We start from the raw sequence: 27,532 nt of genomic DNA, 5'->3' as shown, positions 1-27,532 counted from the left end.
CGTGGGTTGCCTCCACACCCCTCTCCCTTCTTGAAAACAGGAATTGAAACCAAAAGTTATTTTTTTCCCTGGAGATGGCTGGCCTTTTGAGGAAGCAGGCTGGGGGGCCGGGAGCCTGGCCCCGACAGGAAGCGATTGGCGTGCTAGAGAACGGGGGGTGGGGGGGACATCACAATGAAGTCGTTAAAGGAGCCAGCTCTGTCCACGGAGTCTGAGGTAGATACAGCTCCCAGCCCCAGGTGGGGAAACCGAGGCCCAGAGAGGCAATGTGATTTGCCCGAGGTCACACAGCGGGGATACAAATCTGCAGTGCCCAGAGCCCACACGTTTGACCTTCCTGTGACAGATGGGGAAACTGAGGCCCAGGAAGTTGACAGGATTGGTCTGGGGTAAGCAGCCAGTCTAAGCCAGAGCCGGACCTAGAAGCTGAGCCCCTTACCTTCCAGCTGCCCGGGCCCAGCTCCCTGTGCCCCAGCGGCCCCGTGTCCTGGGGCGTCGGACGGACCTCTGGGCCGCCATCTGCCAGAGAAGGAGCCACACGGCCTCTCCCGCTGTGGGGGGTGCTCCAGCTTCCCCTTCCTCATCCCCCCCCCAGGAGGAAGCAGGCACTTCCCTTCTGGCCCCCAGGCGGGAAGAGCTCTCCCTGCAGCCCCCAGCCCCACCTGGGCTCTCCCCCTGCAGACCAGGAACCTGGGGCTGGAGAAGTTCCGGAACCCTCAGCGCCTTCAGGACAGTCATGGGCTGCAAAGAGGGGCTTCCACCCAGCGGGGTTTTCAGACTTCGGGCTGCGACCCGTTCATGAGTCACAAAAGCCACGCGGTGGGTAGCGCGCAGCATTTTTTTGGTTTTCCTTTAACGACACAGGAGAGAAGAAAATCAGGGCCCCGCGACAAACTTAGGTGATCCTCAGTGTGACCTTTGACTGTTCCCCACATTTCTGGGGGAGACCCCAGGTCTGAGAGCGGGAGGGCTAGCGGGAAGGAGGTCAAAGGGCGCGGCCCCCTTCCCGCAGCCCCCCAGGAGCTGTCCACCTTCCCGGTGTCTGCGGACACGTGCCGTGAATGACGTTGGTGGCCCGGGGCTCTGACGCCGCGTGACCCAGCAGGCTGGCCGTGGCCCCTTCTGTGGGTGCAGGACCCACAGGGCTCAAGTTTACCCCCTGCTTCTTGCTAGCTGTGCGACCCCAGGAAAGTCACCCCACCTCTCTGATTCCCGGGTGTCTTCTGCAAATGGCAAACCAGTGGGGGTCTTTGCGAGGGTTGGCTGAGGGCCGGATGGAGGATTTCGGCCCAGACACCGAGAGTTAAATCCAGCTCGCGGTGACTATCGATGGGGGGCAGCTTCCTGGTTTCATACCCATAGCCCACGAGCTCTGCACTCAGGCAGAACGAGGTTCGAGTCCCAGCTTGGCCACTTACCAGCTGCGTGGCCCCGGGCAAGCCCGTTGGCCGATCTGGGCCTCAGTTTCCCCACACAGAGAGTGGGCCAACAGCCGCCCCTCTGCCAGGGGAGGCCCTGGCGTCCTACGTTACGGGAGCTCCACGGGCTGGGTGATCTCCGTCTCCGGGCCCCTCGGCAACAGGCTGTGGGTTGACGCCAGCGGCTGTGGCATCCGTGTGTCCCACCGCAGGGACATTCTGAAAGTCCAAGAAATTCCGTCATCTCAGACCCACAATGCTCCATGCCGGAGACTTTCAGGATGTGGACCCGGGGCATGGGTCGGGGGGAGACTTTATTTCGGCATAATTTTGCATGTGCAGAAAAGGGGCGAAGGTAGTAGTTTCTAACTACTGAACAGCTCCCCTCCCCACCCCCCGGCATCAACATCTTGTATGACCGCGGCGCGCCTGTCACCGCGAGGAATTCCCTCACGACCCCACGACGGCGATCTGCTGGCTGCGCTCGGGCCCCGGGCAGCGACTGGCTTGCAATCCGTCCGGTCCAGTTTCCCACAAACATCCCCCATGGCGCGTCAGGTTTCCCTTCCGTTAACTTTTTAGCCCAAAACGCTTCCAGACCCATCGCACAGGCGCCCGGCTCTCGGCAGATGCTGACGTTTTACCGCTTTCCCTCTCTTCTCTGTCTCCCTCCCACCCTCGCTCCCTCTCCTTCCTTCCTTTTTTTTTTTTTAAAGTTTATTTATTTATTTTGAGAGAGAGAGAGTGAGCAGGGGAGGGGCAGAGAGAGAAAGAGGGAGAGCGAGAATCCCAAGCAGGCTCCGCGATGTCAGCGCAGAGCCTGATGCGGGGCTCGAACCCACAAACCGTGAGATCATGACCTGAGCCGAAACGACTGAGCCCCCAGGTGCCCCAAAGCAACTCCTTTTCTTGGACGTCGAGTCCAGGGGACTTAACCAACGCCTGGGGTCACCCCACGCCTGCCCTTGTTGCCCTCGGATAAATCGGGGACAGCTAGGGGACAGGGAGGTCCTGGGGAGCACCTCCTCTTTGTCTCTCCCCCCTGCTCCCTCTGGCTGTTTCCTCTTTCTGGGTCCCACCCCTTCCTTGCCTGCTGCTTCCGGTTCCTCCTTCCAGGCCCCCCTCCCGGGCCTGGAACGACCCCAGCCCACTGTCCCCCAGGAGCTGGGCGGGGCAGGGAGCTCCGGCCGCGCACCTCCTGCCTGGCTGTCACGCTCATTTTACAGACGGGGAAACAGAGGCACAGAGAGAGATCCCAGAGCTCAGGCCGCAGGGAGCTGAGCCCCTCTGAGCTCCCGGCCCAGGGCTATGGGACACCCCAGTGCGGCCGTCACAGCCCACGGCTGGCTTCTCTGGGCGCGGGGCCTGGGTGCTCCCACGGCGCCCGGGCTCGGAAGGGCTCCGTCTTGAGCTTGGCCCGTGACCTGTGTAGGTGGCCCCGCGAGGACCCCTGTCCGCACTCTGGTACCTCAGCAAGGGCTTGTCAGTCCGTCCCCCAGATGCGTCTCCAGGGCCCCCATCTTCCCACGGGGCCCAGCCCTCGTCATCACTCACCTGCTTCGGCCCCGGCCCCTCGGCTCCTGCCCTCGCCCCACAGTCTGTCTTCCCTGCAGCTGCCACCACAGAGCGCCTTCGAGGACCTGGTCAGGTGCTCCACTCCCCACAGCCCTCCAGGGCTCCCCCTCCCTGGGGTAAAAGCCCCAAGTCCTCCCCGTGGCCCCCCAGCCCCTGCAGGACCTGGCCTCCCCTCCTCTCTCTCTCCCCCTGGCCCCCTCTGCTCCGGCCAAGCAGCCTTTTTGCTCTTCCTCCAACACACCAGGCCTGGTCCTGCCCCAGGCCCTTTGCACAGGCTGTGCCGGTTGCATGATGTGCCCTTCCTCCAGGTCCTGACACAAGAGTAACCTTCCCAGCCTCAGATCTCAATTTCACAAGTCACCTCCTCTGAGAAGCCCTCCCTGACATCCACCTGTAGTCAACTAAAACGTATCTCTTTATCCTACCCTAGTTCCTTCATAAAAGCTTCTCTACCTGAAATCATCATAGCAAATAACGATAACAGTAATTCTAACTATAGTAAATGCTACTACTACTAATAGTGAACACTCAAGGAGCTCTTAACTGTGTCTACTCGTGCTTGAAGCCGGGGGTCCACAAACTTTTTCTGTGCAGGCGGAGAGTACAGATTTTCAGCCCTGCGGCCCAGACGGTCTCTGTTGTAGCCGGAAAACAGCCACAGCCGTCTGTACACAAATGGCCGTGACCGTGTGCCAATAAAACTTTATTCAGGGACGCTGAGGCAGGAATTCCATATAATTTCCACGGGTGATGACATAGTCTTTTTTCAAATTCCTGTCCATCACTTAAAAATGTAAATGATTTTGTTTTAGCACAAAAAGCACTAGAGCTGTAGTGGAAACCCGAGGGCCACGCGGGACCAGGGTGCCGGCCGGAAGGCCCCCGGGGCATAGTTTGCCGACCCCTCCTGGGAGCCCCTCCTAGTGAACTCATTCACCCTCATGTAGAGCCCGCAGACGGGGCCTGACAGCTGGGGAAACTGAGGCAAGGAGCGCACAGGTCACGGAATGGGATTTGAGCCCCGGAAGCCCCGGGTGGCGGTGGCCCTGGGGCTGAGCTGCTGTGTGTCCGCCCCCCCCACCCCCCAGGCCCCGGCGAGAGCGGGAAGAGCACGTTCATCAAGCAGATGCGCATCATCCACGGGGCGGGCTACTCGGAGGAGGAGCGCAAGGGCTTCCGGCCCCTCATCTACCAGAACATCTTCGCGTCCATGCAGGCCATGCTCGAGGCCATGGACTGGCTGCAGATCCCGTTCAGCAGGCCCGAGAGCAGGGTGAGCGACCTGCGCCTCGCCCGGGGCTCCTGGCGGGGGGGGGCCTGCAGGACAGCGGGGACGGGGGGACAGGTCCCGTCGGAAACCCCAGGGCAGGACCGGGTCCCCTGAGACCCCCGCACCCCGTCAATGCCGTGACCCTCAGAACCTCACCCTGTCAGGACCGTGGCCCCGTGGAGAGTCCCCACCATTTTAGGACCGTGTCCCCTTAGACACCTCACCCTGTCAGGACCGGGTGCCCTCAGACAGTCCCCAACCTGTCAGGACCGCGTCCCCTCAGACAGTCCCCAACCTGACAGGACCGCGTCCCCTTAGAGAGTCGCCACCCTATCAAGACTATGTCCCCTCAGACAGTCCCCACCATTTTAGGACCGGGTCCCCTCAGACACCCCCACTCTGTCAGGACTGTGTCCCCTCAGAAATCACCCATCTTGTCATGACCGTGTCCCCTCAGACACTCTCCATCCTGCCAGGAACGTGTCCCCTCAGGTAGCCCCCACCCTGTCAGGATGGTGTCCCCTCAGTCACCTCCACCATGTCGCAACCATGTCCCCTCAGTCAGTCCCCACCTTGTCATGACCGTGTCCCCTCAGTTATAGTCACCACCCTGACAAGTGTCCCCTCGGTCACCCTTCACCCTGTCAGGACCGTGTCCCCTCAGAACCCCCCTCCCCCATCAAGACCTCGTCCCCTCAGACAGTCCCCACCCTTCTGGCCATGTCCACTCAGACCCGCCGATCTGGGCCATGTCACCTAGGACCCCCCGTGCTGGGTGATGCCCCTTTGGACACCTGGGGCGGAGCCATTTATCTTGGGCCACCAGGTTTTGTTGTTTCCCCCAGGAGTTTCCGCCAGGGGAGTTCGGCACCCGCCCCTCCTCTCGCGTCTCCCCTGTGGACCCCTCGATGCCTGGGGTTGGGGTCCCGAGCCAGCACGCGTTTGGTGGTGGAAACATCAATACCATGACGGGCATAGGGATCCGGCTGCGGGGGGAGCAGCTACGGGTGCACTTGTCATATTAACACTGCACACACGTTCCACCCCCGTAACAGATGGTGGTGTGCACAGGGTGGTGGTGTGCACAGCGGACTTCTAGAACTAGGTCCTCCTGAGGAACTGGAGCCTTTCCTCCCTCGGATGTTAGCTCCCCAGATCCCCCTGCCCCAGCCCGATTTACTCTCTGTGTCCGTGACTTGCCTTTTCTAGAAGCCTCATGTAAGTGGGGTCATCAGTATTCATCCTTGTGTGACTGGCTTGTGTCACGTAACGTGATGTCCCCCAGATTCATTCGTGTTCTTACTCATTGCAGAATCCCCTTCTCTTAAGGCTCAGTAATATTCCTCTGTGTGTGTGTGTGTGTGTGTGTGTGTGTGTGTGCATGCGCGTGCACGCACGCACACCACGTTCTATTCATGGACACTTACGTTGTTTCTACACCTTGACTTTTGTGAATCGTGCTGCAGTGAACACGGGATGTTAGTATCTTTTCAAGATCCTGATTTCAGTTCTTTCAGTTAAACACTCAGAGGTGGAATTGCTGGGTCATAGGGTAGAGCCATTGCAATTTTTTTGAGGAGCCTCCACACTGTTTTCCACAGTGGCCGCACCATTTTGCATTCTCCCCGATGGCACACGAGGGCTCTAATTTCTCCACAGCCTCACCAGCACTTGTGTGTGGTTTTTAAAAATGTTTTATTTATTTTTAAGAGAGACAGACAGCGTGAGCAGGGGAGGGGCAGAGAGGGAGGGAGACACAGAGCCCGAAGCAGCTCCAGGCTCNTGAGGAGCCTCCACACTGTTTTCCACAGTGGCCGCACCATTTTGCATTCTCCCCGATGGCACACGAGGGCTCTAATTTCTCCACAGCCTCACCAGCACTTGTGGGTGGTTTTTAAAAATGTTTTATTTATTTTTAAGAGAGACAGACAGCGTGAGCAGGGGAGGGGCAGAGAGGGAGGGAGACACAGAGCCCGAAGCAGCTCCAGGCTCTCAGCTGTCAGCACAGAGCCCGATGTGGGGCTCAAACTTATGAACCTTGAGATCATGACCTGAGCCGAGGTCGGACGCTTAACGGACTGAGCCCCCCAGGCGCCCCTAGAAAAGCAGTTTTAATTGAGATGTAACACCCTGAAGAAGCCAGTTCACAAGCTCAGTGGATCCCTCACAATGTAAGCACACGTGTGTGGCCACTGCCCAGGACAAGAGACAAGAACAGAACCCCAGAGGTTCTTCCCAAAATCACTGCCCCCCAAGAGTAACCACCAGCATATATTGGGGTTGCCTGTTTTTAAACTTCTCATACTTGGGATTAAACAGAACATTTCCCACGTTTGGCTTCTGACGCTGCTCAGTAGTCTGTACTCCGTTCATCTTTGGGGGGCATAGTTGTGGTTTGTTCATTTCTACCGTATGTATTTCATGAAAAGCAACGCATCTCTGTTGGGTGTCCATGTGGAAGTGGATCTGGATCGTAAAGTAGGTTAGATTTGGAGGAGACACTGGACTGTCTCCAAGCACTTGACCATTTCACACTCCTGCCCGCGGAACACGAAGAGCTCGGGTTGCCCCTTGTCCTTGCCAACACTTGATGCTGTCGGCTCGTTGTAGCCATTCTGGTGGGTTCTTGGAAGTATTTCATTGTGGTTCTGAGTTGCATCGCCCTGATTGGTTAGGAGGTCGCACACCTCTTCATATGTTTGTTGGATACTTGGATGTTCCATTTTGCAAAGCAGCTGTTCAAATCTTTTGCCCATTTTTGGTATTGGTTTGGTTTTGCCCATTAAAAAAATAGTATCATTGGGGTTTTTTTTCTTACTGATTTGTAGCAGATTCTCTGTATGTTCTGGAAAAGAACACTTTGTTATGTATTTTGCAAATATTTTCTCCCCATCCATACCCTGCACCTTCATTGTTTTCATTGCGTCTGGTTGAACAGCTCTTAATTTTAATGAAGTCCAGTGTGTCAGCCTTCTGGTTAACGGTGTGTTGTTGATTTTTTGGTACTTGGTTTTTGGTTTGTTTGTTTGTTTGCTTTTTGGTAGCCAGCTTAAGAGATGTTTTTCCACCTCAAGGTCATGATGAAACTCTCTACTGCTATTTTCAATTTTTAAAAACTTATTTACTTATTTATTAAAAAAATCTTTTAATGTTTTATTTATTTCTGAGAGAGAGAGATAGAGACAGTGTGAGCAGGAGAGGGTCAGAGAGAGAGGGAGACACAGAATCTGAAGCAGGCTCCAGGCCCTGAGCTGTCAGCACAGAACCCGACATGGGGCTCGAACTCATGGACCATGAGATCATGACTTGAGCCGAAGTTGGACACTTAACCGACTGAGCCACCCAGGCGCCCCTACTTATTTTTTTTTAAGTTTTATTTATTTATTCTTGAGAGAGCAAGAGAGAGAGAAAGCACGCTCATGGGAGCAGGGGAGGGGCAGAGAGAGAGGGAGAGAGAGGGAATCCCAAGCTGGCTCTGCGCTGTCAGCGTGGAACTGGATGTGGGGCTTGAAGCCGCGAGCCATACGATCATACCTGAGTGTAAACCAAGAGTTGGACGCTCAACCGACTTAGCCTCCCAGGCGCACCTCTACTGCCAGGTTTCACATGGAGCTGTATTGTTTCATATTTAGATTTACTTCGTACCTGGAATTGATTTTTGTGTTGGGTGTAATTACGTTTCTTTCCATTTTTATCCTCCTGGCACAGACATTCAATAGCGCCAGTGCCACTTAACACTTTTCCCACCATATGACAGTCTCGTCTTTGTGAGAAACCGGGTGTTCTGATGTGCCTGGATCTGTTAAATCTCACTGTTCTGTTCTGTTGGTCAATTTCTCTACCTTTGAGTGAATACCATGCTAGCGACTGTAGCTTCCTAATACGTAGTCGTGGAGCCTGCTAGTGTAAATACTTACACTCTGGTCTCCAGAATTGCGTCGGCTATCCCGGGCCCTTTTGCGCTTCTACATAAAGATTAGAATTATCTTGTCAGTTTTTACACGCACACACCCCTTTCTGGGATTTTGGTAGAATTGCGTGGAACCCATAGATTAATTTGGGGAGAATTGGCACCTTGAAAAGGCTGCGTCTTTCAATCCACGAACACCGCATAGCCTTCCAACTATTTAGATCCTTTACATTTTTTCTTGGTGAGGGCGTCTGGGTGGCTCAGGCGGTTAAGCATCCGACTTTGGCTCAGGTCATGATCTCAAGGTTGTGAGTTTGAGCCTCGCATCGGGCTCTGTGCTGACAGTGCAGAACCCACATTGCTGTTGTTGTTTTTGTGTTTTCTTTCTTATGTTTTCTCTTCCTTCCTCTCTTTCTTAGCGTGAGCAGGGCAGGGGCAGAGAGAGGGAGAGAATCCCAAGCAGGCTCTGCACTGCCAGCACAGACCCTGATGTGGGGATCGAAGTGGGGATCGAACTCATAAACCGTGAGATCACGACCCGGGCTAACATCAAGAGTCGGGCGCTTAACCCACTGAGCCACCCAGGCGCCCAGCAGAGCCCGCTTTCAATCATCCATCCTCCCCTCCCCCTCTCCACTTGCCTACATGTGCCCGCTCTCAGCAATAAACATTGAATAAGCAAACAAATGAATTTTTTCTTAGTGATGTATTGCAGTGTAGACAGCTTTCCCCTCTGCTGTTGGGTTTATTCCTAGGTCTTTGCTATCTTTTTCTGCTACTGTAAGTGGGATTTAAATTCTCGAAAGTGTCTTGAAAGTTAGCGGTTAATATATAGCCGCACGCTGGATGTGTGTTTTTTGAACTTGCGTTTAGGGGCCTTGCTAAGTTAACTAGTTTATCCTGATAGACTGTTCTGGATTTCCTACCTGCTGTCATGCTATCGTGAGCTGCCACAGTGTGACACATTCCTTTCCAAACCTGACGCCTTTCCTCTCCTTTCCCTCCTGTTTGGCCCTGGCAAGGACCTCAGTACGGTATTAAGTAGAAATGGCGACCTCTGTCCCATTCCCAGGCTCGGAGGCACCCGCAAACCACACGAGCGCACGTGCACGAGGCCTCATGGGCCCACGGGCGCGCGCACGTGGAAGCACACGCATACGCCAGTACGCATGCGCAGATACCCACACGTGCGCACGCACCAGGCGCATGCATGCGCACACACCCACACGTGCGCACGCACCAGGCGCACGCATGCGCGCTCACAGGCCAACCCAGTAGTCAGGGCAGCCGCTCCTGCTGGAAGGAGAGGAGGGCCGATGGAGCGGAGGAAGGGCAGCACTGCGGCTGCGCGTGCCTCTACCTCCCCGAGGGACCTGCGCACGTTGCTTCTTCGCGCTGTCTGTCGTGGGGGCGCCTGTAGTGACTTGCCGCATAGGCATCAATCAGAACTGCCGTCCCTGCACGCGCGTCCCTCACTGTCCCTCCGCCCTCCATCCGGGTACCAACGCGGGTGTGCAGGCAGGAGCAGAGGGGCGGGCTAGGAACTGCGCGGGGGCGGGGGGGGGACTCAGTGGCAGGGGGGGCAGTGGCTTGCAGGGATGTCTGACTCGCCCCGGCCCTCCCTCCCCAGCACCATGCCAGCCTGGTCATGAGCCAGGACCCCTACAAAGTGACGGCTTTCGAGAAGCGCTACGCCGTGGCCATGCAGTGGCTGTGGAGGGACGCCGGCATCCGGGCCTGCTATGAGCGTCGCCGGGAGTTCCACCTGCTCGACTCGGCCGTGTAGTGAGTGTGGGGCCGGGGCCGCAGGTGTGGGTGAGCTCGTCCCGGGACAGACGGGGCCCAGGCTGGTTGGCTCCCGCTGTGGGACATGCGGTGGGTGGTCTCGCTCCAGGGTGACGTCGTTCCTGGGGGAGGAGGGACACAGCTCCGGGGTGACGTCGTTCCTGGGGGGGACACAGCTCCGGGGTGACGTCGTTCCTGGGGGGGACACAGCTCCGGGGTGACGTCGTTCCTGGGGGGGACACAGCTCCGGGGTGACGTTCCTGAGAGGACAGTGCTTGTCGTCACACAGTAATGCTGTCCTGGGTACGATGTTGGGCATTGAGGGCGATTTGACAGACAGTAGCCTATTTCCAGGCCATCACTTTTCTTGGGACAGTGCCACCCCTGGGGGTGACAGCTTTCCCAAGGTGACGCCCCTTCTCGGTGAGACTGTTCTTAAGTTTACGCTGTCCTTGAGGTCCTGCTGTCCTGAGGGTGAGGCTTCTTTCTCCTGATGCTTCCACAGCCTCAGGGTGACGCTCCTGGGCCACCTGCACACCCAGATGTCCAGGCCCCTCTTCAGGAGCTCCCCTCCCCCCTCAGGGTCTTCACTGGGCTTTGGGGGGGCTGCGAGGCTCTGAGAAACAAAGGGGAGGCTGCGGGACAGGCCTCAGGGCTCCTCGCTCCACAGCTACCTGTCGCACCTGGAGCGCATCACTGAGGAGGACTACGTCCCCACAGCACAGGACGTGCTCCGAAGTCGCATGCCCACCACCGGCATCAACGAGTACTGCTTCTCTGTGCAGAAGACCAACCTGCGGTGAGCCCGGAGCTGGGGAGGGCTGCCTGTGGAGGGGGCAAAGGAACTGGGGCCCTGAAGGATGAATAGGAGTTTCCCAGTTCTCAAGGGGCTTCCAGGCTGAAGGAGGCTGAGCTGGATCCAGACCCCCGAGTCCCCATACAGCCAGGTCTGGGACCCAGAAAAGCCCAGAATGAGGCAACCAGAGCTCCAGGAGGGCAGGCCCTCCTGAAGGAGGGACATCGGTGTTAGGGCTTCAAAGGGTGAATAGGAGTTCAGGAGGATACCTCTTGAAAGGCGCCTCGGTAGGAAGAGACAGAGACTGTGCAGTCAGCGATTTTCCAGGGGGATTGATCCAGGACTGGGGGAAGCTCAGATGGGGTGAGGTTGGAGGTCAGGAGGCTCAGGGCGGGCAGGAGCCATGGTCCAGGCAGGAAGCACTGGTAAGGGCCAGGGCCACGGTCATGGGGATGGAAATGAAAGGATGATGTATAAAATGGTTTCCGACGTAGAACGGACAGGACTGGATGAGTGTAAGAGTCAGAGAATCAGAGACGGGGTGACTGCGGGGCCATGGCGGCGGCGCGTGAGATTGCACGGTGACAGAGATTGCACGGTGACGTCGTTTGGGGGCACGTTGAGTCTGAGGTGTCTGGAAGGGGGCTAGACACACACAGGCCTGAGCTGGAAGGCAGAGGTGTGCGTGGCCAGCGCAGCAAGGGGTCCGGGCAGAGCGGTAGCCAGTGTCAAAAACTAAAGTCAAGGTTGGGAAGAGTACACTGAGAAAAGGGACTTCTGGGATTGGCATTTAGGGGCCATCAGTGGCCTGAGCAAGCTCTGTGTCTGTGGGCTGATGGTGGGAGCCGCGGGAGGTGAGGACTGGGCACAGGGGTTGTGTCACCTCACCCACACCGAGTCCCACACTGTCCTGGATCGACCCCCCAACATGCTCCTCCGGCCTTTGCAATAGTCCTTACCAGGAAGGCTCATAATTTATCTGTTTGCCGTCAGTCTCCTCCCCTGACGGAGAGTTTGAGTCTCCTGCTTTGCTAGTGATGATCAGCTCAGGATCAAGGTGGAACTTGGTAAATGTGGGAGGAGAGTAGGAAAGATGGAAGGAGAAGCGAGTGGACGGATGGGTGAGTGTGTGTATGTATAGATGTGTGCAGGGTGGGCAGACGCGGGCATGGTGGGTGGGTAGATAAATGGATGGCTGGGTGGGTAGATGGGTAGATGGATGGGTGAATATGCGGGTGGATGGATGGGTGGATGGGCGGGTAGATGGGCGGGTGGATGAATGGGTATATAGATGGATAGATGGGTGGATGCATGGGTGACTATGTGGGTGAGTGGATGGATGGATGGATGGAAAGGTGAATAAATGGGTGGCTGGCTGGCTGGCTGGATGGGTGGGTAGATGGATGGGTGGGTGGATGGATGAATTGGTAAAAGTTTCGGAACGAAGGTAGAGTTTGGGGAAGTCACAGGAAAGGCTGGGCTGAGGTGCTGATTTTTAGGTGGGAAGCCTTGAGTATGTTCTCAGGCGAGGAGAGAGCTAATAGCGGGGTGAGGGATCAGAGGGATCCGATTCGGAGATGGGGGGCTGGCAAGTAACCCCCCACACCTATCCCTGCAGAGCCCCCCCCAGCAGCCACTGCACCCCCTCCCGCTCTGGGATTGGAGGGGGTCTGAAGAGGCACGAGAGTGGCTGTCTGTGGGATGGGGAGCCACAGGCCCCAGCCCTGGTTTCCCGTCCACACAAAGGGGCAAGTCCCTTCTTGCTCTGAGGCCTCTTGGCATTTCCTGTTGGCTGCCTGGGCAACAGTCCCGTCCCGGGGGAAATGACGCAGGCTCGTTATCAGTGACCCACATTTCTTAGAGAGAGAACAGCAAGGCGGGAGGGCTCTTTTGTTGTGTGTGTGGGGGAGGAGGCTGGGCCCTCGCCTTGGGCCACACAACGAGGGGACCGCGGTGGCCAGGACAGCACGGCCACCCCTCAGGGACGGGGAAACTGAGTTCTGAAGCTGTTGTGCGGTTTGCCGCCCGGTCACCCAGCCAGAACCAGGGCCGATGCTTCTGAACCTGACCCGCTGTCCTCTGCCACAGTGCGGAAGCTCGGGAAAGTGTCCCCCTCCCTTGCCTCAGTTTCCTTGTGTGTAAGTGGGCAAAACACCCCACGGGGCGGGTGAAACGCAGTGAACACACAAGAGGCATTGGCCCAGTGGCTGCCACCGATTCTTGCTGCTGTTGATATCGGCCTCAACGTGTCCCCGCCATCTGGGGCGCCGCGTCTCAGGGGCCTGAGTTCTGACCGGGGCTGACTTCTGGCAGGATCGTGGACGTCGGGGGCCAGAGGTCAGAACGCAAGAAGTGGATCCACTGCTTTGAGAATGTGATTGCCCTCATCTACCTGGCCTCCCTCAGCGAGTACGACCAGTGCCTGGAGGAGAACAACAGAGAGGTGAGGGCCGCCGTAGGTGTGGGGACACCGCCTCCCGCCGGCCCCCAGGCGTGCACCAGAGCAGGAGAGCCCACGGCCACTCCTGATGGGGTCCAGGTTCGTCTGGCGTGGCCCCACCCTCCCGTCTTCCGTGCTCAGAGCCTTGAGTCCCAAGACTCAAGACGCATGCACACACATGCGCTTGTGTACAGGGACCCTGGACGCACACACACGCACGCGCAGACACGCACGCGAAGGGGCGCTGGAGCCCCGAGACGCGGCCCCCCAGGAAGCACAAGGCAGCTGCCCAGGAAAATGGGTCCTCGCCTCAGGGGCAGCGTCCTGCTTTTATTCCGAAAGGCTGGGCATCGCCCCCTCTCTCGGGAGCTCTTCTCCGAATTTAGACCCGCCCATTTCTGACATCTGCGCTCTTAGGGGTGAAAGCTCCACGTGGCCGGTTTGGGGAGCCAGGGGTCAGATGCCGCCGTCTTGACTTTCGGACGGAATCAAAAGGTGGATCTGAGGTCGTCCTGCCACAGACCCTGCTCCAGTGCGGCCGCACGAGGTGTCCCGGTTGGCTGGGCTGTGTGGGGCCGGAGCTCCAGAGACTTCTCTGCCAGCGCCGGAGGCCGAACACCCCGACCGGCGTGTTGGCCAGGCTCAGGCCTCCTGAGCCAGTGAGGGAGACTCTGTCCCAGGCCCTCCCCGCTTCTGGGGGTCGCTGGCCGTCCTCAGTGTCCCTTTGCCTGTGCGCACGTCACCATCTCTGCCTCCGCGGTCACATGGACTTTTCCCCACGTATCTGTCCAAATGTGCCCTCTTTATAAGGACACCTGCACTGAACGTGGCAATGTACTTACTATGATTTCTTTTCTACTAATTACAGCGTCAAAGACCCTCTTTCCAAACACGGTCCCATTCTGGACTTCCGGAGTGGTGTGCCCGTGGGGACACTAGTCAAAGCAGTAGGGGCCACATGAAAGCACGGGCACACCTCCCCCACCTCCCCCCCGACCCAGCCGGGAATGGCGGAGCCCCGAGCTCCTGGACGGTTAGGCTGACAGCCCCGTCTTCACGTCGGGGAGGGCTCCCGGCTGGGCCAAGGGGGCCGTCAGAGTCATGACCTGCCTGTTCCCCCCAAACAGAACCGAATGAAGGAGAGCCTGGCCCTGTTTGGGACCATCCTGGAACTGCCCTGGTTCAAAAGCACGTCTGTCATCCTCTTCCTCAACAAGACTGACATCCTGGAGGAGAAGATCTCCACCTCCCACTTGGCCACCTACTTCCCCAGTTTCCAGGGTGAGTGGTTCTAGAGCTCTCTAGGCCCTTCGGCTCCCACCAGCAGCTCCCAGGAGAGATGCTGGGCCAGACGCTACCCCCAGCTGGAGTCCGTGGAGTTTCAAACGGGATGGGACAGACCTGAGTTCCAGACCCAAGCCGGGAGTCTCAGTGTCCCCCCTGTAGAGCTGGGGGTGGGGATTGGCAGCCTCCATCATTCTCGAAGCACCTGCTTCAAGCAGGAGTCCTAAAGAAGCAAGGGTCACAGCTCTTCTGCATGCGGCCGCTGTCACGCATCATCAGGAGCCACACCTGGAAGGCTCAACACCTGGTTCCGGAATCTGCCTACGTTTTTGAAACTTCTCTTTTTGTGTCTTTCATAGTCACTGCGTCTATGTGACTAAAAAATTTAAAAATTTTTAGTTTTGAGAAAAAGAGCAGGGGTGAGGCAGAGAGAGAGGGAGGGAGGGAGAGGGTCGGAAGCGGGCTCCGCACTGAGCATGAGGGGCTCGAGCTTACTATCTGCAAAATCATGACCTGAGTTAAGTCGCACGCCGAACCGACCGGGCTGCACAGGCGCCCCTCGGGTGGCAGACTGCTAGGGAAACGGGTGACTGACCTCGGAACAAGCCCTTGCGCGGCACAAGGTTTTCATGGACACGGGCACCCTCTTTCCCGTGGGGCTTGGAGCTCATAGGTGTGTGCGGTGTCTCGGCAATTCGCGCCTGAATTAGGACAGGACAGTGTCACAGAGTGGGTTTGGGGGCAAGCCCTCCACGCAGCCCGCGGGGCACAGGGCCTGGCCTAGAGTCAGGCACAGGTCAGTGGATCCTGCAGAGGGGAGATGGGGTTCCGGGGAGGGGGGTACCGGCTAGCACGTCCCCCCCAGGGCCACTGCAAGGATGCAGAGGCTGGTAGAAGTGTCCCAGGTGAGTGACACACAGTCCCCAACGTTAGGAACTTTAAGCAGCCTCTGACTTTGCTCGCGTTTGCGTGGGGCAGGAACTTGGGAAGGGTTGAGGGGGGACGTCTGATCCGTGTGGCCTCAGCAGAGGTGCTGGGATCCAGATACAGGTGATCCCCCTGAGCTCCCCTCCCTCCCCCTCCCTGCCTCCCGCTCCTTCTCTCTCCCCTCCCCTGCCCCCTCCCTTGCCCCAGTTGGGGTCTCTGAATCCAAGGCCTCCTCACGAGGCTTGGGCTTGCTCACAGTGTGGCTGTTTCAGGAAAACCAGACTTCGGCCCGGGGAGGGAGTGGCGGGGGGGGGGCACTCTGCTCTGACAAAACAGTCAGGCCTGCTCGTAGTCAAAAGGAGGCAAACAGACTCCCCTCTCAGCAGGGGGAGGCGCGATGGCATCCTTTCTGGAGACAAGCTGGCTTCACTTCCTGGGGCCGCAAACTGGGAGGCTGAAAACAACAGGCGTGTTTGAGATGGGGATGTGGCGGATCTGTTCTTTCTGGAAGCGCCGAGGGAGGGTCGGTCTCTGGTGTCTCTCCTGGTTTCTGGCGTTACCAGTAATCCTTGGTGTCCCTGGGCTTATAGGTGCAGCCCTCCAATCTGCCTCTCTTGTCACACGGCCTTACTGTCTGTGGGTTTTTCCTTTTCTTATAAAGACGCCCGTCATTGGCCGTAGGGCCCACCCCAGTCCAGTGTGACCCCATTTCAAGCTAACCAATTACATCGCAAAAGACCTTATTTCCAAATGAGGTCACTTGGCAGTATCTGAAGTTCTGGGGAGACACGGATTTGGGGCGGACACTGTTCACCCCAGTACACAAGCAGCATGGTAGATGGAGGTCTTAAGTTTGGTGACATCACCACAGGTGTGACGCCTGGCCTTGTCAGGTCTCAGAGCCCATGAGGCCAAGCGCAGCCAGTCATGCCCAGAAGACTTAGGGCCCGAGAGGCAGATGCAGCTTGTCCCAGCACGGGGGACGCCCCTTACTCCCTTCCCAGCTGGGCAGCCGTGGGGAGAGGATAGAGCGGTTTTGAGGGACTGTTTTCCTTCATGTCAAAGGAGACCCTCATGACTCGTCCTTTTCTCCCAGGCAGAAAGGCTGGGGTCCCCTTTGCCAACTTCTGGGTCTCCGTCCCTCCCTGTGTGTACTGAGTAATTTGTGATTATAGCAACAGCTAACGAGTCTAACGCTCTCGGGAGCACCCTCATGTAGGGACTCGTCTGAGCCTCATTAAAAAGCCCTGTGCTTCCTCCTCACTACTGTAGACTGTACAAGTGGGGAAACTGAGGCACAGAGAGGTACAATCGCTTGCCAAATGTCACATGGCCAGCGAGGGGCCGAGGCAGGATTAGAACCCGGGCTGTCTGGATCCGGCGCCACCAGCCCTCACCACTGGGTACCCCGCCTTTCTGGGAGAATGAGAGTAACATTCTGATTGTGGAGCACAGAGCCCTCCACATTCTTGCAATGAATCCTCACAGCTCTGGGAGGCTTGAGACAGTTAGGACCCCCATTTTACAAACGAGGAAACTGAGGCTCCCCACGGTTACATGGACTGACATAAAGGCAACCAGACTAGTAAGTAGCAGAACCAGGACTTGGGTTCTAGAAGCCCTTAGCTCACCTTGTGCTGGGGAGAGAAAGGGAGCCCGAGCGTGGCGGGTTCCTCACCAGGGTGGCCATCCCTCCGCTTCTCTCGGCCTCAGTTTATCCATCTGCACCTCTCAGGACTGTCTTTCTCTGCAGCTCCAGACTCCCATCCCCTCAGCTGCAAGCCCAGCCACGTGAGAGGGTTTCTTTCTTTAATGCGGTGCTGCCCAAAGCCCCAGAGCCAAGTCTTACTGGTCCACTCCAGGTCACGTGACTCACCCGAGTCCTTCCTTGATGGTCCCGTTGGCTGGACCTGAAGGTCATGCGACCCTCCAGAGAGACCAAAGATGGCACCGGCCAGCACCACGTGGTCCCAGGGGCCCCTGCAGCCCGGTCGTCATCGGTGCATGGAGCAGGGTCTCCACATCCCCATCCTTGACCCAGGAGGGAGGGTCTCCCGCTGGCCGCGTGCCCTGACTGCCCTCCCCCCCCCAGGCCCGAAGCAGGACGTGGAGGCGGCCAAGAAGTTCATCCTGGACATGTACACCAGAATGTACGCCAGCTGCGTGGACAGTGCCGACGGGGCCCGGAAGGGTCCACGCTCCCGGCGACTCTTCAGCCACTACACGTGCGCCACGGACACACAGAACATCCGCAAGGTCTTTAAGGACGTGCGGGACTCGGTCCTGGCCCGCTACCTGGACGAGATCAACCTGCTGTGACCCAGGCCCCGCTGCCCCCGGGCTCCGACCCGCACTTGGGGGCGGAGGTCTGTGGACTGGTGCTCAGTGACCCCAGATGCCCTTTGTCGCTCAGCCCCAGGCCCCAGGTCCTGGGAGCGGAAGGGCTGTGAGTCAGTCAGAGGCTGAAGGCCGGGTGTCACCCCCTCCTTTGTCTGCCCCTCACTGGGACAGCCCCTGAGTCAGCCCCTGGGTTGACTCAGTTTACCTCCTCGGAAAGGGAGCACAAGGGCCACTTGGGATGACAGGGTGGAGGAAGAGGTGGGGAGAACGGAGGACCTGGCCCGCCCCGTGCAGCCCTCCCCTGGGCAGAGGCCGGGACCCCCACGGGGGTGCTGCCCCAGCCCCGAGAGGGGGCAGCGGTCATTCCATCCCAGGGACCGGGCTCTGGCGCCCCCTAGCGGACAGGAGGTGGCACCGACCAGCTGCAGGCCCAGGTGGCGCAGGGGCTTCCCAGCTCCGGAATGGAAGAAAAGACCCCGAAAACCCTGTCCGTTTCACAGCCTGGGGCTCACAGTGCGTCCTGCCCCGTTCACAGACGAGGGAAACCGAGGCCCACAGGCATCGCGCTGGGGGCCGGGCCCGCTGCGTCTTCCATCCCTTCTGTATTTATTCCCTCCCCTTCTGTGGGGCCCCTTGCAGGACATTAAAGAAACGACACTCTGGACACCTGAGATTTTTTAGGGACGTCCTGTTGATGACTCTGCAGCCCGTCCCGGGGTGGGGTAGCGACATGGAGAAGGAGGGGAGGAGTGCGTGTGGTCCGCCCGCCTGTGCAGGGCAGGCCCTCGGAGCTGGGGACTGAGGACGCTGTGGGCCAGGGGGCGGCCGCGTCTGTCCCTGGCCTGGGGGCGGGGAGGACATTTAAGCCCACCCTGTGTCGTTACCCCGGATTCGAGCAGCCACCACCCACGTCAGATGAAGGTGGAGATTGGGATGGTGGTGATGGCTCCACTCACCCCGGAAGGCGGCCCCCCCCCCCAGGGCTCACTGGGTCACAAGCCAGCCCACCTCGGTTTTCAGCTGGGGAAACGGAGGCACAGAGAAATGGAATCACTTGACTAAGGCTCCAGCCTGCAGGAGGCAGAGCCGAGATACTGATTCATCCAATGCTTTTTTTTTTTTTTTACTTTTAAAAATATGAACTTTATGTTTCAGAATAGCCCCATTTACAGAAACCTTGTGAAGTTGGTACAGAGTTGCCTTAAGTAACCACAGCCGGTGTCCCTTAGTGTTAACGTCTTAATATGGTGCTTTAAAATTTTCTTTTAATTTTAATTTTATTTCACAGAGGGGGGTGACGGGGAGAGGGGTGAAGGGAGAGAATCTGAAGCAGGCTCCACACTGTTAGTGGGGCCTGACGTGGGGCCCGATCTCACCACCACGAGACCGTGACCTGAGCTGAAACCAAGCGTCGGGCGCTCGGCCGACTGGGCCACCCAGGCGCCCGTGTTTGGTCATTTTTAACAACTTGGTTTCATTCAGAGATTGACGAGTAGGGGAGCATCTCGTCCGGCAGACAGACAGAAACTCCTGACTTGTTTTCGTTCGATGACGCGGCAGGTTTGAAGCGCGCTGGTCCGGGCAGCCAAGATAAAGTGCCACGCTCTGAGTGACTTCAGTCGCAGATTTGTACTCCCTCAGTTCTGGACGGCAGAGGTCACGGTGTGGCCGAGCACCGTCCCTCTGAAGGCCCCAGGGCGGGGTCCCTCCCGCCTCTTCCAGCTTCTGGGTCCCCCAGGGACCCCATGGCCTGAGGCGCAGCCCCTCCTCCGTCTCCATCTCTGTCGTCACATGACCCCTTCTCTCGTGTGTGTGTGGGTGTGTGTGTGTGTGTGTGTGTGTGTGTGTGTGTCTCCACGTTTTCCTCCCTCCCAGGGGGCAGCGGTCGTACTGAATGGGGACCTCCCCCAGTGACCTCGCCTGAACTTGATTACACCTGCAATGGCCCTATTTCCAGAGAAGGTCACGCGCCCGCTGTCGGGGGTTGGGGCTCCACCTGCCCTCTTTGCAGGTATTTTGGGAAAGTCCCTCGGTGGTTTGCATGGCACTTTCCTTGCCATTAGGCTGAGGTTCCGGGCTTCAGGGGGCAGGACCACGGAGGCAAGGGGCCACTTCCCCCTCATCGTAGCTGGAACACCGGTGTGACACCGCTGTGGACCTCGGGCCCCTGGCTGAGGGGTCCCCCAACTCTTTTTGAAAACTCTTTTTTTTTATCGTGGAAAATATCAAAGCTACAAAAACAGGGAGGTGAGGCGAGGCTGCAGCCGGACTTCTGTGAGCTCAAGGCATGTTTGCTTCCGTACGTCTCTTCCTCCAGAAGCAACTATTAAGAATTGTTTACTTTTTCAAAAAAATTTAAATGTTTATTTTTGAAGGAGAGAGAGCACGAGAGGGAGTGAGCGCAAGTGGGGGAAGGGCAGAGAGAGAGGGAGACACAGAATCTGAAGCAGCTCCAGGCTCTGAGCTGTCAGCACAGAGCCCAACACAGGGCTTGAACCCCGAACCTTGAGATCATGATCTGACCCAAAGTCAGATGCTTAACTGACCGAGCCCCCCGGGCGCCCCTTAAAAGTTGTTTTCTTAACAACTGTGTTGATAGATCAGTGAAATGCAGAGGGGGCTCCGTGTTACAGATTCATGATGATTGTATTTGCTTCCTTCTAAATCCAAAAAGAAATTAAAGACATTCGCACAGGCCCCTGAAAGTATCGTGACCCTGAGCTGGGGACAGAAACCCCTTCCCTACACGGTCGGTATTGACCCCTTCCGGCCCTCCGGCCTCCTGGCCCCACCGCGCCCGACTCGTGGTGACTCTGATTATCCCTGGTGTCACGCCGTTTCATCGTCACGCACTCAGGGCACCGTTCCGAAACAGAAGGCCTCCCTCTTCCAAAGTGTAACCATAATGTAACATTATTGCAGCCGGGAAGAGTAGCGATGGTTCGTTAATATTAAATACCCAGTGTCCAGATTTCTCCATTTGTCCTGTACGCGTCTTTTTTTTCTTACCTTTGTATTTTGCAGGAAGTTTAGGTCTCCAGAAAACCTGCAGGCGTAGAGCCCAGCTCCCAGGTGGCCCTGGGCCCGCGTCCCCTGATGTTGGGTAACCGTGCAACACGCCAGGCTCGCGAAACAAGAAATCCAGCGTCCGCGGCGCCGGTCAGCTGGCCCGGGGGCTTTGTTCCGAGCGGGCCAGCTTTCCCCGATGCCCTCTTCCTGGTCCAGAATCCCGCGTCGTTAGTGTTGGCTCTGGGCCTGCCCGGGTTCGGTTCGGTTCCCGAAACTTAGGTTTCGGGATGTTTGCTCTCGATTTGACTGACGCCGTGCATTTTTGGAAGGAATCCCGCGGGAGGGATGCTGGGACCCCATCAGGGTGTCTCCCGACTGGGCCCAGCGGGGCAGCGGGTCTGGTCGGCGAAGGTCGCATCCCGCGGGCGTTTGCTCGCAGACAGAGCCCACACGTGGCGTTTGGCCGCCGTAACTCTTCAGCCGTAAGCGTCCCCGACCTGTTCCTCGCTGCCAGTTCTCTGTCGACGAAACCAGGTCACTCGTCCCGTATCCCAGCCTCCTGACCGGGCGAGTGGCGACCTGGGTGTCGACGAACGCGCCCCCTCCCCCACCCCTGGCGCCCCTGCAGGCTGATCTGTCCAGAGACGTGAGTGGACTTTTAGGCGGTTGCTGTAAGCCTCCACCCGAGGACACAGAGCACCTGCTTGCTTCTCGCTCTGCGAGTCTCTGGGTCTCTGTCCGTCTCCGGGAAACACGTAGCAGAACAGCAAGTTCACTCGCTCGCTCTCCTTCGTGTTAATGATCATCTCTGGACGGAGGCGAGCATCAGTCTGATTCGTCCATCATGAGTTTCCCTGTGAGCCTTTCTCCTAACGGTCTTAGCAGCCACTGGAGAACGTTCCTTGAATACAGCATTGGGGATGGTAAGAGTGGGGGTATTCTAATGCTTTCATTTTCTCTGCATTTATTGCCTGGAATTATTCTATTTAAAAAAAAAAAACAGAAGAGTCGAAAGGGTCTTGAAGAGGTACGTGCACACCCATGTTCCCAGCAGCGTTATTCACAGCCGCCAGGAGGCACACAGCCCACATGTCCAGTGATGGACGAAGGATAAACTCGATGGGGTCCATGCACACGCTGCAGTGTTGTTCAGTCTTAAAGCTTAAAGAGTTAAGGTATCTCGGGGCGCGTGGGTGGCTCAGGCCATTGAGCGTCTGACTTGATTTCAGCTCAGGTCATGATCTCATGGTTCGTGGGATCGAACTTGGGGTTTTCTCTCTCTCCCTCTCTCTATATCCCTCCCCTGCTCACTCTCTCTCTCTCTCAATAAATAAATAACTAAGCTTTAAAAAAAAAAAAAGTTAGGACACCCTGCCACCTGCCACCACGTGGAGGGCCCTGGAGGACACTGTGCACAATGACGGAAGTCAGACATGTCCTGCGTGACCCCTCACAGGGGGTCCCCAGAGGAGTCCCGTCCACAGAGACAGAGTAGATGGTGGGAGCCGGGGGTGAGGCAGGGGGCGGGTGTTAATGTTTCATGGGGACAGAGTTTTAGTTTGGGGAGATGGAAGGCTCTGGAGACAGATGGTGGAGGTGTCTGCATGACAGTGTGAATATGCTTGACGCCACTGAGCTGTGCACTTGGAGACAATAAAGATGGTATATTTTATGCTACGATTTAAGAAAAAATTTTTTGTTTCTTTTTACTATGAGAGACAGAGAGACACAGAGTGCGAGCAGGGGAGGGGCAGAGAGAGGGGGAGACACAGAATCTGAAACAGGCTCCAGGCTCTGAGCTGTCAGCACAGAGCCCGACGTGGGGCTCGAACTCATGGACCATGAGATCATGACCTGAGCTGAAGTCAGATGCTTAACCGACTGAGCCACCCAGGCGCCCCTGATTTTATCACAATTAAAAATAACTTTAAAAACTTAGTGTGACAGGGGAAAAACCCACCTCTCCCCTATCGAGTAACTGGTTACCCAGAAATAGAAGCCGCGTGGGAGAGATGGATGAACGTCTGCTCTTCCGCTTCGGGACTTGGCCTTCGCAGCCTCAGAGCAGCGACGGCGTCCCCATCATCCAGGGAGCGAACCACGACTCCTCGAGGTTTACTGGTCCGTGTGTTTCTTGCCCTTCACTCAGCCACCAGGGGCGGCCTCTGCAGCTTGGCGCCTGGGTCCTGCGGACTCGCCCCCACGAGCCTGAGGAGTTCCTAGCCTGTGGCCGCCGTTAGCTCCTCCCTCACTCGCCCAGCCCCAACCCTGCACCCGGCCATTTCTCCAAGGAGCCCTGCTTCTTTTGAATGGGAAGTGATATTTAGGGACCACAACCTGACCACAAAGTGAGGCAACAAGTTGTGAAACGATGACAGTGAACTCCCGTATACCCTTCATCTAGGTCAGGGATCCACCACCGACCTGCGCTCCGCCTGCTTTGGCAAATAAAGTTTTATCGGCACAAGGCCAAGTTCATTTACATATTGTCCCTGCCAGCTTCCACTACAACAGCGGAGTTGAGTAATTGTGACAGAGACCGTCTGGGCCGCACAGCTGAAAACATTTACTATTTGGCCCCTTGCAGAAAAAGTCTAACTCCCAGATCCACCCGTGGTTAACCTTTTGCTTTGGGTCTCGCTGGACACGGATCCTAAGGGTATGTAATATGTTTTATAGAAAACCTTTTTTTTCTTAATTTTTCTAAATAGTTTGAGAGTGAGTTGGACACATCACGAACCTTTACTCCAAAGCACCATGCATTTCCTATGCAAACACCTCCAGATACGCAAGCCAAGGGTGATGGTCAAGTTCAGGAAATCTAGCACTGACGGAATAATGTTATTCAATCGACAGCCCCAGTGAAAATCCCGTCAGACGTCCCGAGGTTGACTTTTACAGCACCTCCCCCCACACAGCATCCGTCCCGGTCTGGGGACCACTTGCTGCACTTGATTCCACACATCCTGCTTCTCCTATGATCCAAGGCTATCGCTCACGACCTCTCTTGACCTCAACTCTTTGGAAAGTGTACAGGCCACTTTTCTGGGGGATGTGACCCAGGGTGAGTCTGTCGGCTGGCACGCACCTCCGGTGGGAATCTCCGGGCAGTGACCGGTCCCCAGGGGCGCCTCCCATCAGGAAGGCACGATGCCCGTGAGCCACACTCCCGGGGATGTTAACACCACATCCTCCGGGCTTCTGGAGGGAGACGTTTGTTCTCTTCACAGTTAAAAAGTACTCTGGGGGGCACGTGGGGGGCTCAGTCGGTTAAGCGTCCGACTTCAGCTCAGGTCATGATCTCACGGCTTGTGGGTTCGATCCCCGCGTCGGGCTCTGTGCTGACAGCTCAGAGCCTGGAGCCGCTTCAGATTCTGTGTCTCCCTCTCTCTCTGCCCCGCCCCCACTCACACTCTGTCTCTCTCTCTCCCTCAAAACTAAACATTTTAAAAAAAGAGAGAAAAAGTAATCCGTGGGAAGATACTTTGAGATTATGCAAGTGCCCTGCTCCCCAGTCATTCCACCCAGTCATCGAACTGCCTGGGCCAGTTACTGCTGTCAAGGTCACACGTGATGGCTGCCCTGACTCTCACTGGGGGGACGTCTACCAGGGGAGAGGCCGGATCACATGGAAAGAGTCTTCTCTTTATTTTTCCTAACCGGTTTTATTATTATAAAACCATTTCAACATAGAACTGACCACCTTAATCACTTCAAATGCGTTAACTTCAGTGGCGTTAAACCATCCCAAACGCTGTGCAGCCATTCACCTCTTGTGAAGCCGAACTCTGTCCCCATCAAACCCTAGCTGCCTTTNNNNGCCCCCCGCCCCCCGCCCCTGGCGCCCACCCACTACTCCAGTCTCTCCCACCTTCGAGGTCACCCAGTACGGCGGCCCAGATCGCTCTGGGCTTGGGCGGCGGCCGCCCCGTCAGCCTGGCCCCCATGCCTCTGACAGGTCCCCGTCCTGACCTCCTGGCACACCGTGAACTTGCAGACTCCCGTGGCGCTCTCCCGCCCCCACCCCTGGAACCGGCCGTTTCCCCCAGGAGCCCTGCAGGCGGTATTCAAAAGGCAGGATCTGGGCGCCAGATGTAACTGTTGTTACTGGCTTGTCTCAGTGGACAGAGCTATGAAATAGATTTTTTGTTTAAATCACCACGGGGCCTGGGGCGCCTGGTGGCTCCGCCGGTTAAGCACCTGACTCTTGGTTTCGGCTCAGGTCATGATCTCACGGTTTGTGAATTCGAGCCCCACGTGGGGCTCTGTGCTGATGGAGTGGAGCCTGCTTGGGATTCTCTCTCCCCCTCAAAATAAATAAACTTAAAACAATAAACTAAAATAACTCATCACAGTCCACGCGGATCCGCTCCCTCCAGGGTTGTTTCGAGTGCTCTGTTCCACGTTGACATCCTCTCCCCCCCCCCCGAAGACCTCTCGTAATGACATCAGTAGCCTTGCTACTTCGCTCAGTCCCATAATACACACGAGACTTTCAGAATTACTACACCCTGCCAGTCCTGAAAACTCATGTACCAAACAACATCCACTTTTTTTTTTTTCTTGTCAGTTCCTTCTGTGTTTAGTGCTGTGCCCAGAAGTTGCACAGGCTGGGTCTGCTCTGTTTCTGGGCAGGCATGGTTTTCAGCTGTTTTGCGCTTCTGATCCAGCTCCTCAAGCGTTTGCCCCGCACCCTGTTGAGTTAATGTCATCGTAGGACATAGAAGGCACACACAGAGTGTGAAGGCTGAAGAACGTTCAGAGGGGGTCGGTCCCACCTCTTTCCATTTCAACTCTACCTGCCCCGCGGAGGGAAGCAATTTCATTGGTTTCTGGTTTATCTGTCCCGTGTTTCTTTTGCAAAAGCCAGCAGATATGTGTCTATCTTATTTCCCCTTCTTTGTTTTGCAGAAGGCAGCAAACTACCTATAGCCTTTTGTGTTTTCCCCACTTAACCCCACGTCCCGGAGGCCAGGCCGCTCCCAGCCGCTCGCTCCCTCTTGGTCACAGCTGCGTGGTACTCCTCGAACTGGGCAGCATCGCCGTCGGCCTCTCTCCTGGGTGCGCCTGTGGGCTGCTGCTAATATTTTGCCTTCACAAGCAACCGTGAATCACCTCTGGCATGCATGCTCGTGCACGGTTAGAGCTGTGTCTCTGGGGAGGTTTCCAGATGGGGGAGTGCTCGTTTGTTGCCTGGGGATAATCGTGAGACTAAATACGGTGCAGTGCACACACGGCCTTCCGCAGGCAGCAGGCAAAACGTGGCAGAGGGTCATTGTTGGATAGCTTGGCCTTGTTAGTCAAGCTCTGCTCTCTCGTAACATTTACTGTAGTCCTGAATTTGCTCTCTGAGACTGGGGTCAGGGATCAGTCTAGGGTTCGGGCTGAGCCTGGACTCGGGGCTCATTCTGGGCTCAGGGCTCCATCTGGGCTCAGAGCTCAGTCCGAGATCAGAGTTAGGCCCAAGATCATGGCTGAGCCTGGGCTCAGGGCTCAGTTTGGCTTCGGGGCTGGGCCTGAGATCAGGGCTCGGTCCAGGATCAGGGCTCTGTCTGTAATCAGGGCTGAGACTTGGATCAGGGTTCAGTCCAGGATCAGGGCTCAGTCTGGGCTCAGGTCTCAGCTCAGGATCAGGGCTCAGTCTGACATCAGAGCTGAGCCTGAGATCAGGGCTGAGTCCAGGATCAGGGATTATTTCAAGGTCTAGGCTCAGCCTCAGTACACACAGTGCCTCTGTGAATGTGCCTGAGCTGGGTGGTTCCTTGTGAAGTTGAGGCTGAGGCTCCGTTCTCAGGGATCTGGGGTGCTCCCTGAGCGAGACTCGGCTGCACGTCCCCCTCCCCAGCCTCACAACCCCACGGCCCGGCAGCCCTGTTCCCACAACCTCCTCCTCAGACCTGCTTGGTCACCTCCAGGGACAAGACACGACCGCCTCCCCAGGCAGCACCTCTATCTGTGGCTTTCTGGACCTGCCCTGCTCCCAGGGCTGAACACTGAACAACGGGAAGGGGTGAGGCTGGTCTGCCCTCGGCCTGTCTGGCGACTGCCGGGACTTGCGGGGATGCTGGAGCCCCTTGTGTGAATCTGGGGGTCCCCACTCAGATTCCCCACGACAGGCCTGACTCGTGCCACCCCCTCCCCTCCAGGGGTGAGGGGAGCGGCCCCGGCTCAGCCACGGGAGCGGCAATCCCGAGGGTTCCGGCCGAGACCTACACGTGTCCATGTCTGGGTGTCCCCCTCCACCTGTGTGTTCTCCTGGGCGACGGGGGACAGCGGGCCTCGCCTCTCCAGGCCTCAGTTTCCCCTCCTGTGGACGGTATAGAGCAGGCCAGGCCCGGCCCCGTCAGGGGAATAAAATGAGATGTGCCTATGCCTTCCATGGGGTATCTGGGGGTGCTCGTGTGTGGGCGGTCACTGAACACACTTATTAAGCACCCACTGTGTGCCAGGCAGGCTTGGAGAATAACAGGATCCTGGAGGCGGTAGCCTGTGGGGGCAGGGGAGGTGCCCGGCCCGGGAGAGGGTGGCGCGTGCCCGGAGGGGCCCGTCTCCCTTCCCCTCTGGGCCCTCCCCCCTCCCCCGGCTGTCAGGAGCACANGCGGCCGCGGCCCCCCGCCTCACCCTCCCGACCGTTGGGATGCCCCTCCCTGTCCCCGGCCTCACCCCCAGCTGGGGGTACCTTGAACATAACAGGAAATTTCAAATAACAGGAAACCAAGGCCAGGCAAGGCGAGCGGCCCCACCCTGCCCGGGGGGGGGCCGCCGCGGGGCGCAGTCC

At 57.3% G+C, this 27,532-nt stretch overlaps 1 protein-coding gene across 1 annotated transcript in view; it reads left to right on the top strand.

Annotated features, from left to right (window-relative positions):
• GNA15 (G protein subunit alpha 15) overlaps positions 1-18,409 on the top strand; it is a 21,463-nt gene extending 3,054 nt beyond the window's left edge. The window contains exons 2-7 of the mRNA XM_077751842.1: positions 4,082-4,266; positions 9,804-9,958; positions 10,629-10,757; positions 13,068-13,197; positions 14,322-14,475; positions 17,498-18,409. Coding sequence (XP_077607968.1) covers positions 4,082-4,266; positions 9,804-9,958; positions 10,629-10,757; positions 13,068-13,197; positions 14,322-14,475; positions 17,498-17,724 — 980 coding nt within the window. The 3' untranslated portion in view covers positions 17,725-18,409. The remainder of the gene's footprint in view (positions 1-4,081; positions 4,267-9,803; positions 9,959-10,628; positions 10,758-13,067; positions 13,198-14,321; positions 14,476-17,497) is intronic.
• The last annotated feature ends 9,123 nt before the right edge of the window (positions 18,410-27,532 follow it).

The sequence above is a fragment of the Crocuta crocuta genome, unplaced genomic scaffold (assembly GCF_008692635.1).
Source record: "Crocuta crocuta isolate KB4526 unplaced genomic scaffold, BGI_CrCroc_1.0 scaffold110, whole genome shotgun sequence".
In the NCBI taxonomy this organism is placed as follows: domain Eukaryota; kingdom Metazoa; phylum Chordata; class Mammalia; order Carnivora; family Hyaenidae; genus Crocuta; species Crocuta crocuta.
This window is presented reverse-complemented; position numbering and strand designations above follow the sequence as displayed.